Genomic DNA, 18,214 nt, shown 5'->3' with positions numbered 1-18,214 from the left:
AGATGCACTAGTGTTTGGAGTTGGGGAATCACTCACCCTGCTGGCCCTGGGGCGTCTGGGAGATGATAAACTGCGCGGGTTGCAAGTTGGTGGTCGGATGCACCAACACAAACTGCTGCAGGTTGAGATTCTGCTGCTGCAGCTGTTGCAGTTGCTGAAGGTCCTGAAAACGCAGAATTAAAACACAGACTGGAGATTCTGAAAATAAGTTTGCTTAGTTCTAAGCCTCCTGCTAATGACTTCTGTTGCATCCAATCAAAGGAAGGGTCTCTACTGAGCATTTTTTCACACACTTCCCCTGCCCCCAAAGTGTTTCAAATGGTGTGTAGAGACCCTGGAGTTGGTTTAAGAACTCACTCCTTTAGTGGGTATAGCATTCATAGTGTCATGGGTAATTTTTAAGTTATTTATAAAGTCTTTTTAGAATAATGATTACAGTTCTATTTTTCTAACATGGGTTTTAAAAATCAGGAGAAAAAAAGTTTTTATATGTTTGATCTATTTTTCTCTTATATGAAATTGAGAGTGCTATGCCTGAATTGTCATCAATAAATTAGATCTGTGGCTAAAAAAATCTGATACCAACTCTATTTGATGTACTGAGAAATCTGTTAAATTATTTAAAAGACAAAGTTATTTTTTGATTTCCTATTAACTTGATTTGAAGCCCTATATTGTTCTCACCATCTTGTTTTGACTGATTTTACTCTATTCTGTTTCATTTGATAGTATCAAGTTTGAGGGTATAGGCAACTACTTTGAAGGCAATAAGATTCACTATGATGCCCATTCTGGTTTGACTATTATCTTCTTTTGAAATCCTATAATGTCTCCAATGTTTAGGTTTTATTCTGTACTGTTTTGTTCAATTTTATTATACCTGATGATATAGGCAATTCTTTTTAAGGTAGCAAGAGGCATTATGGTAACCATTGTTGATTAGTCTGTATTCTGTTTTTACATCACGTACTATGTTTTGTCACATTTGGTTTTATTCTCTTCCAAAAAAAAAAAAGCAGTAAGAACTGTGGGAGTAATAAAATCCAAAATGTGTAATTCTTATTGCAAAAAAGAGAGGAAAAGAAAGTGTTCTAAAGGATACAACTGCAAGTGTGTTTAGGTGTGTAAGAGATGACCAATTACTAAGGTTTTGTTGGATCACTGAACACAACTGTTTGCAGTCTTACTGTTTGAATGTCCTCTTTGTATGCTTCAATTTTGTAACTTGAACAACTATTTTTAAGATGATAATATGTAATCTATTAGCTAGTGATTTCTTACTGTTTATTTTTTTGAAATTCGGTATTACTTGTACCCTTTTACTTTTTTTTTTCCTTTAAATAAAATTTAAAAAAAGTTATCCATATATAAATCTCATTATAGCATAATGATAATATCTTGCACTAGTGTTTTATACAGTCACTGTTTTATTTAGACTAATGACAACATAAGATCTCACAGCTCATGCACTAAAAACGTTTATTTGATGTTGAAGAAATTAGCCCAAATGAAAGTGTTACCTTGATAAACACTGTGCATAATAGCAATAAAGAGTAGCCTGATGTTATTTTTTCAACTGTAGTCAAGCTCTTACTATAATTTAAATCCACTTTTGTGTCTTTTTCTGACGGATAAAGCAATTGTCTAAAACTAGACTCATTATTAACTCTTCAAATATTTCACTCAATAACCTCTCCACCCTGCAGTATTAGTGATTGAACCCAGGGCCTTCACAATCAGGTATATTTCCAGTACTTTTTTATTCTGAGATAATTCTCACTAAGTTAGCTGGGATAGGGTTGAACTTATGGTTCTCCTACTTCAGCCTCCCAAAGTTTTGAGATAGAGCTACTACACTTGATTCTTTTTCTTCTTTTTGAGAGAAAATATTTTACTTATTTTTCTCTTTGGTCCTATTTGTCTGTACTTCTTAAATTTATTATCTTGGGATGCTTTGCCCAGAAATGTGAAAAATGAAACCAAGTGAGAGTTGATTACAGTTCTTCAGTGTTAATCGTTCCAAAGTAGAGTGACTTGCATCTCTCTTACAAATGGGTTTACTGCAGATCACATGAAAGAATTCATGTTTACTGTAATTAGCTCATTAAGATAAATACAGTAATCCTCTGCTTCAGGAATATAGCAACTACTTATTCAAGAATTGTCACTTGATGTAAACAGTCAGTTATTCAAATAATTAGCTCATTTATAATACCAACTCAAATAAGCAAACAGATGCATTATTTCTTCATTGCTAAGGAAAGATTACCAGTGAAGATTACTTCACTGATCTAGGGCCCATATCAACAATCAGTAAGTTACTTTAACATGTCACAGAATCTGCTGCTTTATTACTTATTTGCTGCCACAGACCCTGAGCTCCTTACTTACCTGTGCAATTTGGATGGGCTGTGACAGGGGGATCTGTGTCATGGGCGTGGCGGCGGAGGCAGAGATGGTAGCCCCAGCAGCGCTGTGCTGCTGGCTGGCAGAATGCTGCTGCACTGCAGCCGCCAGCAGCTGTGCCTGTGCCTGTGCCTGCTGCAGTAGTAACTGCTGCTGGGCTGGTGTCAACGTGAGCTAAACAAAACAAGAACACACAATGGGAAGGCTGAAAGAGCATGGCGCCCAATGTAAGTCCACTGCTTCTAAATGGTTAACTCAAGTGGTGGTAGGACTACTCAACCTCACTAAGATGCTAGCAGAACTCTGAAATGAAAGTGGTGGTCCTTACTCTGAACTTAATCATTCATGCTTGTCTAGGATCTTAGGGTTCAGGCGAGATAGGCAATTAAGTAGTAAACAAGGAAAAAAGGAATCAATGCTGAGAGGATTCGAAAAGAACTTTACACCCAACAGAACAGTAAGAGATTAGTCAGATGAGTGAGGGACAGGGACACTGGATATGACCATGAAAAGAACTGATAAGACCCAGCTGCTTCCCATCAGTGCGACACCCTGCCATACCCCAACATTTTCATTGTGTCCTAAGATGTGACTAAAGAATATGAGCTCCATTTGTTTCTTTTCCATGTCTCCCAACAGGCCCCTCCTTAACACAATCTTTTCTATTACTGAAAGCACTGAGTCTCTGCAACTTTACATCCCGTTTCCAACCCATTATCTTTATGAAACAGGTGGTGACAGCCACTCTCTTTACATGCAAATGAAGCTTAAGGTCCAGGTTTAATAGCAGCTTCAGCCACAGGAACCTGGAATCTGAAGTGCCTCTCCCTTCTATAGATCCTAGTCAACAAAAATAAAATCCAAATAGTAAAATGGGAAATATATTTAGAGTAGATTTAAACTGCTTTTATAATACGACTTCTTCATAATATGCTTTAGTCAAAGTAATACGCTGAAATTTCCTTTTGGCAACATATTCTGATCAAACAAGGAGGAATCACAATAGTAGATGTGTGTAAAATGTCACTTGGCAGCACAACCTTCCTTTCAAAAGGGTCCAAACACAATCTGTGCATTACAATCATAGCAAAAAATTGAGCTATTAGAAGACTCAGTATCTTTCAAGATGTTTATGTATATATTTTTACTTTATATAAGATACATATATTCATCTCTATTGATGGAATTTTATAAACAATTTTGCAACAGTTGTTAAAGGAGCCTTTCACTAAGCTGGGTGTGGTGGCAGGAGTATCCTTCTGAGTTTGAGGCCAACCTCAGCTACATATGTGAGTTCAAGACCAGCCTGAACTATACAGTGAAAGCCTGTCTCAAAAAAACCAACCAAACCAAAGCAAATCAAACCAAATGAAACCAAAGCAAACCGAACCAACAAAAAGCCTTTCACTGCCAGAAAATAAACCTGAGGATTGATGTGATGTAAAGTAAATACAAACTCTTCCTTATCATTCCCTTCCCTCCCTCCCTTTTTTTCCCCTCCAGATAATTTAAAGATAAACTTTCACCTTGGAGGAAAAGAAAGAAAAAACATATATATACACACATGTATACAAAAGATAGCTAAGATAATTATACTATTGATTTCTTTTAGTTCACTGAAAAGAGTGACTTATGCTTATATTGTTTGATCAATTATGCACGCATGTATCTTGTAATCTGAGCAACTACTTTGAAGATACACAATATATTAACCAGTGTCAATTTTCTATTACCGTGTTCATGAGATTCTGTATCTTTGTTTTTTTCTCTTAAAAACAACAACAGCAGTAACAACAAAACTTCCACCTTGGAAAAATATTTGGAATTATGTCTTAGAGCAAAGGTAGCTGAAAGATTAAAAGCTCAATGTAATGTCAGGTCAATTTGTTACTAGTAAAAGTAAACAACGTTTACTGACTGCTTGGTGCCAAGTATTGTTTTATGAACTTAATGTATAATCTCTGTGAGTACTTGAGGTAGGTTTATTAGTGTTTCCATTTAACAGAAGAAAAACCATGAGAGATGAAGTAATTAATTTGTCCCCGCAATAAGCTGTAGAGCCAGGATATAAGATGATAGGTTTATTTTAAAATCCATTCTATAACTTCTATCCTGCAATGATGGCACAACTCATACTGAAAACTGCCATTTCATCAAGCTAATGGTCTCGAGCATGTAACAATGACTCCATAGCATGATGACGTAACCCCTGAAACATGGGTTTAAAAGTCCATAGTCTACTCAGAGCTTCTGCAATTGTAACAAAAGAAATTCTAGAACCAGCGGTTACCCCAGACCTGGCCATGTTGGGACTTATATGGCTGCACAAGAAAGCAATTTGCCCGCCCTCTTGATAAGCGCTCCTAGCGCTGGCCAGGAGGAGAACCAGTCAGCTGTTCGGCCCGTCAGCAACTGGGAACAGAATTCTGAGCATCTCTTGGGAGGATGACCATATGCAATAATATAGCAAAAAGGGGGGTTTCCTTCTATGTTCTCTTTGAAGGCAAAGATTATTTTCACTGTTATGTTTTATAATGATTGTTATGCTCTATTTAATATTCTCCTTCAATTGGTTTTACAATGGTCTGTTATTGGTTTGATTTCGCTATACCTAATTGACTGGACAACTATTGTGAAGATAATGAGATATACTACAATATCTATTACTACTATCCCAGTATCCTGCTTTGAAGTTGTGTGCTAATTACACTACATTGTCTCAATTGGCTTTGTTTTTATCTTCTTCTATTTGTATTTTTACTACATTCTAAAAAAAAAAAATTAAAAAAAAAAGAAATTCTAAACACTTATGATAAAGATAATTCCTTTTCGGAGATGTCTAAGAGTATAGGATGTTTCTTAAAGACACAATAGTGACACGTTACTGCCAACTCTGTAGGTGGTTGTAATGAGGTATAGTATCAGCCAAGGGTAGTTCTGACCACGGGAAGTTTATTATAATTTTTTCATTGGAAACTTACCCCAGTTATCTGTCCTCCAGCCAGCATAAGCTGGGTCTGGGGAATGGCTGCCTGCACTGAAGGCTGCTGGGAAGGCTGGCTTGACTGCTGTGAATCCCCCGGTTCTTCATTAGATTTTGCCTGAGGTGGGGTGGGAAGAAGGGATTTCCAACAGTTGATTAGAAGATTAAATATACAGCACTTGTAACTATATTTTAACAATCATTTAAAACATGGTTTACTCAAATTCTGAGGTTTTTGATTTATTTTTTTCCCCTTTCTTGGAAGCCTGTACCTTTCAAGTTTTACAACACAAAGTTTTAAAAGTTTTTATTCCAATGCAAACAAAACTAATCAACAAAGATTTTTTCAACCTCAAATCCTCAACTCTGAAAATAAGAAGTAAAGGGACGAATACATTTTTAATCTGTTTCTCTGTTAGATACTCCATATCAACATTTTCAAAGACAGAGTGGTCAATCTGAAGCTTCTTCATATAATATATTAGAGCCTGACTGCTTGATCCACAGAATTCTTTGCCTCTTATTTTAAGAAACTGTGAATCTAGCTAATATCTTTCATCAAGTAACACAGGCTAGAGAGAAAATCCTGCAGTCAAGAAACAACAAACTCCTGAAAGGGGCATGGAGAGAAAATTTTATGGTAATTAAAAATGGTTATGCAAAACATTAAAATTCTGCATAGATTTGCATATTTCCCACCACCTGTTTTGGGGACTGCAGCAAGGCTAATTAACATAAAAGCTCTGATTAATTCTGCCAGTCATTGAAAGATAATTACAGTGCCGGATTGTAAACATTCTGCACTGGAGATAGAGCCTGTTTGCCAACATCTCTCTAAGGGATGAAAGTTTACCATGGCAACCAAGGCAATTTTCCGCCTCTTCTCCCTGAGAAAGGAAGATCACATTATCTCTTTTCTTTTCTCTTCTTGTTTCCATGTGTTACTAGGACCATACTCCACTGGGTTTCATGGAATGCCCAACCCAAGGTCTTCAGTCATTAGCAACACCAGAATCAGCTTTCCAGGATACTGTTTTTCCCCCTTGACTTAGTTATGTAAACACTATCAAGGAAGCAGCACATTGAAATGTTATGAAGTAATATGTATTACCTGAACTTTGCATGTTTTGCCATAGGGTTCAAAGAAGAGCAAAACATGTAGCTAGATTTAAGTTTTGTTTTAAATTTTCAGTGTCCATTACCAGTGTCTATAAACTGGCTTACTTACAATATTAGAAGCATAACATTTTAAAGGAGAGTAAAACTCTGGTAATCTGTTACTCATCCCCACTTAAACATAGACAAGAAAACCTGAGTTCCAGGAGGTTAAGTATTTGCCATAGGTCACACAACTAGTTAGCCCAGAAAGAGAATCATATCTAAGAACCTCATAATTCTTGGTCTAATCTTCTTTCCTCTGAACTATAATGCTTCCCTAAGACATGAAAAATGACAAATAACAAATCTTTGGAAATGGAAGGACATTTAAAAAATTATTTGACTTTTTAAAAGTTACAAGTTTTAGCTGTGTACCTCAGAAAAGTTTTACTGAACATATGCATTAGACTTTTCTTATAAGCCTCTTGGGTTAATACAAAATAAAAGAATACAAAACTGATTTCCAGTAATGGCAATAATTATCATTTTGATCTTTATCAGATTCGGCAATGAAAATATAACAATAAAATAATAATCTAAGAATTTCCTATTATAAAATTATTTTGTATCTGTTAGAAAAAACTATGGCAAAAAAGGAAAAATTGGCCCATGATCCAATATTCTAACTTACCTGTACATTTAAAGACTGAGTAGCAGCCTGTAAACTTGTTCCAGCGAGCTGGACCTGTAAGCAAAGTAATTGGGCAATTGTAGCCTAAAAGTATTGACATTTGTTACTAGAATTTGTTGTCAAACAAATATCACAAGTATCTCTACCAAATGTATATTCTGAGTAGAACTGAAAATATAAAGGCTTATCTTATTGTATTAGAACTTTATGGACAAATGCAGTTTCTTGCCCACCTTAAAAAATGTCCACATTAAGTGGATGCCATTGAGGCAGGCCATATTTGTGATCTTCCACATTATTTAACATTCTTGTCTGTATTCACATAATTCATATGATTTTTAAAACTTAATCTATCCTTCATATCATCCTAAGGAACACATAAGAACAAGTTATCTCTGTATACTGTTTTTTGTTGGAGACCACTACGCAGCGGCTCTGAGCAGGATTTAAATTTTACTAATTGGCTTTCTATGCTTATCTGTGAGTCTGTCCTAGGCCTAGGCCACTTGCCTGGCGATGAGAGCTGATTCATAGTAAGTGAACCTCTATGAATCACTGGTCCTGGCTGAGGCCTGTGAGGACAGAGATACCTCAAAGGGCAAGATAAGGCCACAGCTGTGGACACCTGGCTCCAACCTCAATTAACAAGACAGAGACTACAGTTGCAGGAATTATTTCTACAGTCTCTCTTTTACCATGTCTTCATGATAAGACAGTTTCACTGAATTGACTTGATTCATTATTTGAAAACGTCCTTGAAGGGATTCCCAAGGTACTGCTCATTGCCTGTGCTTTCCTCAGTTTCCCTGCCCCTTGTTGGACCTAATAAATAAAATGGGCGGTCCAGAGAAGCCTTTGTCTTAGCCCTCGGGGGTCTCAAGTTCAATTAAAGGGTTTTGACCCTCCAGGGGCCCTAAATTCATACCATTTGTCTCACTTTATTTAAACCTCTGCCGTATACTTGTTTGGGATATCAGGGATCTAGGTCAGGACCCAATAATTTTTTGTCATTTCAAATAATTGGAACTATCTTATTTCAAAATTTCCATGATGCACCAGAGTAACAATCTTACACAGAAACATAATTATATGAGAATTCCTTAAAATATTTAGTCATAACTTAAAACTTTTAGCTAAAATTAAAAATCTGTCCCATGAACCACATATGAAAGTTTGTTGTAATATTTAGTATTCACATGTCATACATTCACAAAGTTCAAATCATGGTTAGGTCAGACTAAGGATGAACATGGAATTGAAAACTATTACTTGGTAATCATAATAATCACTGACTCATGCAACAGTCACCAAAAGATGATCTCCCTTGCAAGCGAAATATATTTACATTTTCTTGACTCTTCCCGCACAGATACTAACTACAAAGGGTAAAAGAGGAACTTTACAGAGGAGGCAGCCCGGTAGACAAATGAGCAACTGCGCATAGTCAGAGGCTCCAGTAATGGGACATGTACCTTCTTCTATAATGCACTATGAAGAACACAATACAAAGTTATTTCTGTTATATTCCTTCCACGAGCAGACAACCTGAATCTAATCATGGATTTAACAGCAAATAAACTCGAACTGGTGAATATCACAAAATAACTCTTTTGTACTATTCAAAACTGTCAATGTTCTGAAAACAAAGAAAGACCAAGAGTGCAGAAATAAACTATAAGCTAGCAATAAAATCATTTTCTATGTATATATACATATACACAGGTAAAGCAAATATGATAAAATAGTAACAAACTCATTTTAGGTAACATTGCCCTACTGCTGTAATAATTCTGTAGATTTAAAAAAGTTTTCTAAATAAAGTTTTAAAATAAAGTGAGAGCATCCCTTTACCACTCTATTTAGCTAATTTCTAAATTATGTTGAAGACTCAGCTCCAAAACCACACTCGATGCATACTACAAATACTTTAGGTTGTAACGCTGAGCTAAGTATTGTCTTACTCTGGATTTCCATATATTTTATCATTCATCTGTCTATTCATTCATTTGTCTATTCATTAACACATTATTACTGATGATGTCTTACATGTTGTGCACTTTGGTGTTAGGCACATAGATAAACAAGAAAAGTCCCCCATCTACATTGGGTGTACACTCAATATGTCAACAGATCTAAAACAACTGATTGTGTATGTTCGTATTTTAACTATGGTAAGGAAAAGTTCAATGTGCTAACTCAGTCAATAAGTGGCTAGAAAAAGCTGTCACACTGCCTGTTTAGTATGTTTCTCATCAGATGGTGGATAATTAAGCACAGATTTCTGTCTTGAGGAGGATTCAAAAGTTTCAAATAAATTCTTTGGATTTCAACCCTTTGGTCTGGATGATATTAGAGGATCTATAATTATAGCCAGTTTGTTTTTGTGTTCTCTTTTCCTCCACAGTATAGATAAAACATGAATAAAAAGAATCCACATTCTGTTTTAGACTCAGGAAAAAAAAATTGTATGGTATCAGGGTAATAAAGTCCAGGTAGGCATTTTTAACTTCAAATTAGGGGTTCATAGTAAAGCAAAAATAAAAATGATCAGAAGCTATTTTAAAGGCGAAACATAATCTTTGAGCTCACAGCCTAACACAGCAGGTCTCAGGCAGTGATAGCCATCTAGATACTCTGTTCAACAAGAAATTCTTTCTTTCTGTTCCACATAGCTGTGGGGTCACTGGTTATATGGTCAACTACACTGTAATGATTCTATTCTAACCATTCAGAATGGTGCCTAATTATGATGGCAATTAGCACTAAGTTTTAAATAATTTTAAAAACCTCACATTCAGAAATAATGTCCCTAAGCCCTAGCATATTATCTCATTCTTTTAATGCAACTTATGCTTGAGCAGGTTCTACCTGATGGAGATGTCCAAGGAAAGCCTGGGCTTGGGCTGTTGAGATTGCTCCTCCGACAGGCACAGGCTGCTTCTGAAAGTCCAGACCATTGGTTTGTGTGCCTAGAAAGCAAGTAAAATAATTTTAACTACTAAAATAAACCCAAAAGAAATAAATTCTCAGATATCAGTCACTAACATTCACTAGGAACCTATTTGGTATAAGTATATAAATATTTCGAAGAAGAAGGGATTCAAAAGAAAACAAAGTGAAAGAGTTTCTCTTCAAAAGGAAGGACTTCAGGAAAAGCATGTAACACTATTATGCTTTATTAAAGCTTAATGAACAGAAATAAAAGCATAAATAATGAATTATAATCATAAAGCATGTTGTAGAACTCAGGGATAGATGCAGTGACCAGGTTTGGAATGGGCATAGAACTTAAGATGGCTTTAAGAAATCATTTCCATTACTGGAATACACCACAGAGGCAGAGTTCCAAATAGTTAACAAGGAGTTATTTGCTTCTGTTCTCCTTCAGCTTGAGGCCTGGCTGGGATAGAAATTTACTGGTTGTTTTAACAAGAATAAGAAAAGGTTTACTATTGATTTAAACACTTTAATGAAAGACAATTTAACGGCAAAGGTTTATATGATAATTGAGTTATCTTTTTTTTTGTTTGTTTTGGCACTGGAGAGCAAACTCACTACTTTGCGCTTGCCAGGCAGGCACTTTTGCCCCTGAGCTAAATCCAGTAACTGTAAGACAAACTAGTTATACTGTTTTCTAAGTACAGTTTGCTACAGATATCTTACTTAGGGTTCTATTATATTTTTCAAAATGTTATGCCAAGTGCTTTTTAACCACTTATACTATGATTTGATGTTGGAGTAGGACTAATTTATGGAAAGACATGGCACTCTGAAACCCAGAAATATCTCCTAAGGAACAAAATGAGGTAGAACAGAAGAGATAAAGAAAGGTAGAAATAAGACAAGGGAATTTTAATTTTAAAATTGTACTTTTAAGGAAATCACAACTTTAAGGTACAGAGTTATCCACAGTTACTATGTCTTCTTCCCCCCAACACGCTCTGGGCCTATTTTTCTTCCATGCATCTCACTTCTAGACTTCTAACAGTCTTCAAGATACAAGTAAACATGTAAATTGGATCCATGTTTCTCTTTTGATACTATAAATCTAAAAAATTCTTCAGACTCCCACCCTAAAGGAAACAGCACCATAAATTGGGTCCCATACCTCTAAACTTCCAACACATGCAAATAAATGGTTTGCATTTTAACCTAGCTGACTAATGAGTAACCTGACAAACACTAGGAACACATATCCTAGAATATAATCTGTCTTGAGATCACATAAATACCCCCGGACTCCTCGAGCATGCACACTCCTGAGTGTGCACTCTGATTTTGCTTAATAAAATTGTTGATGCCTATCACTGATTTATCCTGTAATTCTTTTTGGTGATAAACCAGGCCTACTTCATGAAAGTTTGAGAAGTGGAAAATTAATGTTCCTACCACTTTTTGTGGGACTGCTTAGCAACCCATAGGTGGTGATAACACAGTTTTCAAATTACTACAACCAGCTATTTAGAAGAAGCCAGAATTCTTTGCACTAAGATGTAACACACTGCAGGAACTCCAGACACATGGGTATGTTCCAATTTCCTTCTACCATTGGAACAGCCCATTGCCCATCTTCGCACTTATGTGTGCACACATACTCAGTGAGGAGACACAAGTTAGAAACTTGTGTCTTTTAAAACTTTTAAAAGGTGCTAATTTCTGCCATTATATATTCTAATTTCTTTGTTATATTGCATAATCCTGAAGGGCTAATCGAGGTTTCTTTGGCATAATTATAAGAGGAATATATAATGTTCATTTAAGTTCATACAGATCAATTCCTTTTTTCCAAAGTCTTCCACCAGTAGAAACTATACATTAGACCACACAGCTAACAGAATTAAGAGCTAATACTCATAAATTATAAACTAGCATGAAATGAAATTTAAAGTAATTAGAGTTATTTCCATAAAGCTGTACACAGAAGTCTCACAATTTTAAAGCCGTGCATTTTATCATTATGGGTTGTCTTGATTTCTACGTAAAAAATCATTACCTATGTAAAGATTTTAAGATTGTGTTCCATTAGCTTATCAACCTTAATAAAACCATGGAAAGGATGGTGCACCATTAGAGAAAAATGCTCAAGATATATGATACAAACCACAGATCTAAAAGATGAGATTGTGAAAAAAACAGAAACAAGCGCTTTCAGGACTAAATACAGCTTTCTTACAGTCTATAAAATTCTACACAAACTGACTCCACATTCTAACTCCTATAAAAACAAAAACAAGCTCCTTGTAAGTCACAAAGCATTAACATGAGACTGATTCCTGGCATCCTAAGAACAATGGTTTATTGGTAGACCACTGCTAACAGCATTAGCAGGTTAAGATTACTTATGAGCTATGGCTCTGCCTGTTAGGACAATGAGATGAAGGTATGTTATTTATACTATAAATATTTTTAATTTTTAAAATATATTATGTTTTGACGTCTTAAAAACCCTTTCTGGCTGAGGAGAGACTGTCCCCCCAAGTTCAGTCAATTCTTAGAGATAGCAAAGGGCCTAGCCAGAGGCCCATTATCTTCGATACACAAATTAATCAATTCTTAGCCTCATCTCTAACAACTCTGAAGGGCACAGTCCTTTCTCTTACTCATTCCAGAGCCAGGACCAGAGACCACCTCCACAGCTCAAAGCCCTGTGAAATGATTCAAACTTCCCAGTCCTCATCTTTACTCTGCCCTGCCTTGCCTTTCCCAAGGAAAACCCAGTAAAGGTAGTAGCTTGAACTTGGCTTCCATTTTCTGACTCCTGCCCATCTTTGGTGACTTTCCCAGAAGCACATGTATGGAGCATTATGCTGCCTCTAGGATCTGTAAGTATAATAAACTTTGTTTTCCTGAGTCTCTACTGTGTCTCTTTTGATGGCTGTAACTGACTGACCATCTTGTAAATATAAAACAGTACTCAAATATACTAAGGTAGTCAGGTGTGGTAGTGCAGGACTGCATTCCCAGCTACTTGGAAGGTAGCTAGGGCTTCGAATTGAAGCAGGATTTCAAGTTCAAGGACAGCCACAGTAACTCAGTGACTCTCTCAAAAAAAAAATTTTTTTTTTTTTTTTGTCTTTTTCGTTTTTATCGGTACCGGGGATCGAACTTGCGACTACCTGCTTGCAAGGCAGGGGCTTATACTGCTGAGCTAAATCCCCAGCCCCCTCGCTCTCAAAATTAAAAGGCTGGTGGTATTGAGGGCTGGTGGGGTGGCTGGGACTGTAGCTTAGCTAAAGCACTTTCCTAGCATGCACAAGTTCCTGGGTTCAATCCCCAGTACTACACAAAATATAAAAAGGTACTAAGGTAAAAAGAAAGCAAACTCAGATAACTTCAGAGACTCAAGATGCAAAGGCAGATAAATTTTTTTTTTTTTTTTTTACATAAGGTGCCTGAGGTTCCACTGTAAGGTGAGGGTACAAGAAGGATACTGTATTACATAGAGATTTTGTAAAACTGGGCTAAAAGCAACGGAGAGGGGAATCAGACTAACTGGATTTGAGTATGAGGAGACAGGCTGGTGGGAGCCAAAGCCCAGTACCATCTGGGTTTATGTGTTTGGCAGAACAGAAACAATAGAAAAAGGAACTATAGGAGTTAACTTTTTAGGGGAAAAGGTGAATAATCTAAGATTAACATAAGATACACGGAGATTGAGAAATTCTGAAAAAATTACAAAAAGTGGTCCAGAAGGCATTTAGAAGTGAGAGCGAGGGATTCTATAGTCTTCATTAGTATAGCACTCAAGCTAAATTTCAGATCCTGTATACTAGGCTTTAAGGAATCTTAAGTGATATGCTGAAGAGGGCATAACTAGTTAATGGAAAAGTCACATTACAAGGACTGCATCTGACTTTGTCTAGTCATACATGTAAAAGTGATAGAGGAATGTAGGGCTACGAATGTCCCTCAGCAGTAGTTGCCTAGTATGTGCATATGGATAATAAACAACTGCACACTAGTAAAGGTAAAACTCAGTGGAAAATATAAGTAATCAAGACCGACTCAAGAAGACACAGATAACACAACGAGTCCCACAGCATTTAATGAAACTGAATTAGTAAGTACCTAAGGAATTTTACCCCAGGGCGGTTTCAAAATTTCAAGAAACAAGTAATTTCAATCTTCCACAAACTTTTACAGAGAACAAAAATGAAATAAAACAGACAACACTCCCTAAATCATTTAGTGAAGTCAGCACAACCTTGATAAAGGTAAGTGTGAAAAGGAAAAAAATAATGTACAGTTTCATCCATAAAACACATATGGAGAAAATCCTAAATAATAATAATGATGGCAAACCTACTCTAGGTAGAAGCTATTTTATGACTAAAAAAGATTTATTTCAGGAGTAGAAGGTTGACTTGGGGTTAAAAAAATCGATCAACAGGACTTATCAAATACATCAGTGGGACAGGGAAGTGGGGGTAAGTTTACAGTCATCTCCAAGAATACAGAAAGATGCTTACATTTTAATATACACATGATAAAACTTTTAGGTATAGGAACAGAAAATAGCTTGAGCTGATGAATAGTATACAAAAAATAAATGTCACAGTTAATGGTGAAATGTTAAAAGCACTCCTTTTAAGAACAAGATAAGGATGCCAGCTCTGATCATTTCTATTATAATGGCATGACTAGATAGCAAAACAAGGCAAGAAAATAAAACATGTGGGTTGGAAATAACAACAATGAATCTTGATTATACATGTAGATTATCTTAAGGAATCTAATAACTATTAGAATAAACAATCTTATAGGGCTGAGTACATAAAATCTACTTCAAAACTGGCTTTGTACTTAAAAAAATTAAAAATTCTTCTGTATACTACTTAAAAGAAAGTTCTGGGGCCAGATGTCATGGTCCACATCTGTAATCCTAGCAATTTGGGAGGCTGAGGCAGGTGGTTCACTGCCAAGGTCAAGGCCAACCCGGATCACACAGTGAATTCAAGAATTCAAGGTCAACCTAAACTATACAGTGAGAGCTTGTCTTTAAGAAAAAAAGTTCTAGGAGCAAATCTGTCAAAATACAGCAAGTACTATCAGCAGAAAATTATAACACAGTAAATGCTGAATTATTGGAAGACTCAACATTGTAAAGATCTAGCTATCAAGACTCAATATTGAGCAATAATAATTAGAGGTTGTGGTATAATGCAATAGGCCAGAGCAGATTCTACAAACAGAGCCACATATACCTATGAAAAGTGAGAAGAAACAAAAGTGAGGAAAGGGAGGGATAAGACAGGGGTAACTGAGTATCCATTTGGAAAAAAATGAAATTTGACTGAATTACATTGTATAAAAAGAAAAATTCATGAAGATTAAAGGCTTAAATATGAAGTGTAAAACTGTTAACATTTTCAGAAGATAAAATAAAACATTATCCTTATACCATGGGGAAAGACAAAGATTTCTTAATCAGATTCCAAAATGTAAAGACATAAATTTAATTGCTTTAAAATTAAAAGCCTTTTTCACCAACTGGCTATATAAAGTGAATAAAAAGGAACAAAATTGCAAGCCATAAAACAGGGATAGTTTTCAGAATACCCAAAGAACTTATATGAATCAGTGAGAGAAAGTCAACTCAATAGAAAAAGTGGGCAAAGAAATGAATAGGAATGTCACAAAACAAACACAAATGGTATAAATATGCACAAAGTTCAGTCTCTATGGAAACCTGAGAAATGCAAATAACATCCCAATAAGATACCATTCTATATATCCAATAAATTGGCTAAAATTACAAAGTTGGTTAATACCAAGCTTTGGCAAGACTGAAAATCTCATCTGTTTTTGGTAGCAATCTAAGCCAGTGCAACTGTTTTGGAAACTAGTTGGCAGTCATGAGTAACATTAGAGTAAGTTCAGCAATTATACTACTAAGAAAATATTCTGGAGACTTTTTCACATATGTGTGTCAAGAGAGTACATTACTTAGAGCACAACTGTTCATAATAGCAAAAGCTTGGATGTAATCCAAATGTCCACCTGTAACAGAATGAACAAGAAAATTGTGATATATTCATACAATGGGATAGTATATCCAGTGAAAATGAATTACAGACACATGCACTAAACTGATGAACCTAAAAAACATGATGTTTATCAAAAGAACACCAGAGACAGGAAAACAACATGACCATTAACACTAAATTCAGGAAAATAGTTATGTCTATGATAAAAGAATGGTATATGACTAGGGTAGGGGGTCTTCAGAGGCCTTCTGAGGAGTGGTACCATTTCTTAGCTAGTGTGGTAGACACATGATTGTGTAAACAATACATATATCTATGCTTTTACAATTACTGTCTATATAAAATAGTAAAAGAAAAACGCCAAAAGTGACAGGTAGTAACATTTCAGGTACACACTCCCAATACAAGGAACAGAGGCAAGAGGTAATAAAATCAAGATCTGTGGATGGTGCTCTTCCTTCAGTAAGTCAGACAGTGTTGGGCGCAGGATATGATGGTGTTTAAAGGGGAAAGGAAAGGTTTTAGGTTCATCAAAACCAAAGTACACAGGGCTGGGGATTTAGCTCAGCGGCATAAGCGCCTGCCTTGCAAGCAGGCAGTCGTGAGTTCGATCCTTGGTACTGATAAAAACGAAAAAGACAAAAAACAAACAAACAAAAAAACCAAGTACACTTGGAGACTGAAAGAGTCCATGAAAAAGAACACAATCAAGGTAAGAACAACAGGGAGTTAAAGTTAGGGCAGGAACCTAAAGCATAAGAAAGAAACAACTATGAGTGAGAAGAGGATTTTAATGGCAAAGAAAAATATTTCTTTGTTATAGACAAAAGAAAAGGACATCGGTAAAAATAGAAAAAAACCAAAGTATTGAAAAGGGAGGTGGTGAGGTTTATTATCAAATAGCTACAATTTTTATAGTAATCAAAGGTAGTCACTTTCAAAAACAAAAACAAACTAAGTGTTGTGGTCTATGCCTGTAATCCCAGCACTCTGGGAAGCTGAGGCAAGAGAGTTACAAGTTTGAGCTCAGCCTGGGCAACTCAGTGATTTAGTGAGATTCTGTCCCAGAATTTTAAAAAAGGGGATGGGGGCTAGGGATGTGGCTCAGTGTTAAGGTACTGGTTTAATCCCCAGTATGACCAAAAAATTAAAACAAAACCCACAAAATAAGACAAACAAAAACAAAGTAAAGCAGAACAGATCTAGGAATATGCAATGAAGAATACACTGAATAAAATTAAGAGGCAAATCCAAGGGTAGTACCTGTTATATAGCTAAGGTCCAGGTGAGACAGGTAGATTTTTATGGAGTTTAAGAAGTCCTCAGACCCCAGGAAGTTCTGTTTCTCCCTTCACAGCCAGCAGTCAAGGGTCCAAGAGGCAAAGATTTCCTCCCTGTACGAGTAGATCATACTACTCAGCTTTGCATAGATTTTAGGCACTTAAGCATTGTTCAGCACCCAACTCAGGTGGCAATTTTCTTCTTGTTTCTCATCTCTTGCTCCCAAACAATAGTCTGTATCTCCCATTTACTATAAATAACTATTTGGTATATTTCCAATGTTTGGTGGAAGGGAGGAAGAGAAATAGAATTGAGCTAACATATATACAACATGGGTGAATCTCAAACACAGTATGGTTGGTGAAAGTAAACTTCAAAGGCTCTATCTGGATGATTTCATTTATGTGACATTTTGAATAAGATAAAATAAAAAGGAACCATTAAAAAACTAACCAATCTTCTTATTTTACAAATAAGAAAACCAAGTAATATACAGAAATAATAAGTAACTGAGCTCAGACAGAAATTCACAATCCCTTACCTATCTCCCTCAACTCTTTCAATTACTCTTTTTGCATATTATCCTGGGATCAAGGAGTTCAAGTCAATTTTTAGTCACAAGTTATCAATTAAGAAATTACTCAATAATGGAAGGCAAGAGTGGACTCATAAGCAGATGATGAGATATTACAATTTTGGGGCCTTGGGTTTCTGTCTCACAGGTTGTTTCCTAGCTTTAATTCTTTTACATGAAATAGATATTTTAAA

At 35.9% G+C, this 18,214-nt stretch overlaps 1 protein-coding gene across 5 annotated transcripts in view; it reads right to left on the bottom strand.

Moving 5' to 3' along the window:
* The window catches only part of Pou2f1 (POU class 2 homeobox 1), a 173,561-nt gene that overhangs the window by 40,557 nt on the left and 114,790 nt on the right, over positions 1-18,214 (bottom strand). For 4 of the 5 annotated variants that reach the window (XM_013151222.3, XM_013151223.3, XM_063253602.1 and 1 more), the window contains 5 exons: positions 10,047-10,147; positions 7,179-7,232; positions 5,388-5,507; positions 2,392-2,580; positions 37-163 (listed from right to left, as the gene is read on the bottom strand). In XM_013151222.3, the coding sequence (XP_013006676.1) occupies positions 37-163; positions 2,392-2,580; positions 5,388-5,507; positions 7,179-7,232; positions 10,047-10,147 (591 nt within the window). Of the gene's footprint in view, positions 1-36; positions 164-2,391; positions 2,581-5,387; positions 5,508-7,178; positions 7,233-10,046; positions 10,148-17,428; positions 17,560-18,214 lie in introns of all 5 variants that reach the window. The other variant, XM_063253603.1, reaches the window with a different exon arrangement.

The sequence above is a fragment of the Cavia porcellus genome, unplaced genomic scaffold (assembly GCF_034190915.1).
Source record: "Cavia porcellus strain 051 isolate PalLab524CR breed Dunkin Hartley unplaced genomic scaffold, mCavPor4.1 scaffold_7, whole genome shotgun sequence".
Lineage (NCBI taxonomy): Eukaryota > Metazoa > Chordata > Mammalia > Rodentia > Caviidae > Cavia > Cavia porcellus.
This window is presented reverse-complemented; position numbering and strand designations above follow the sequence as displayed.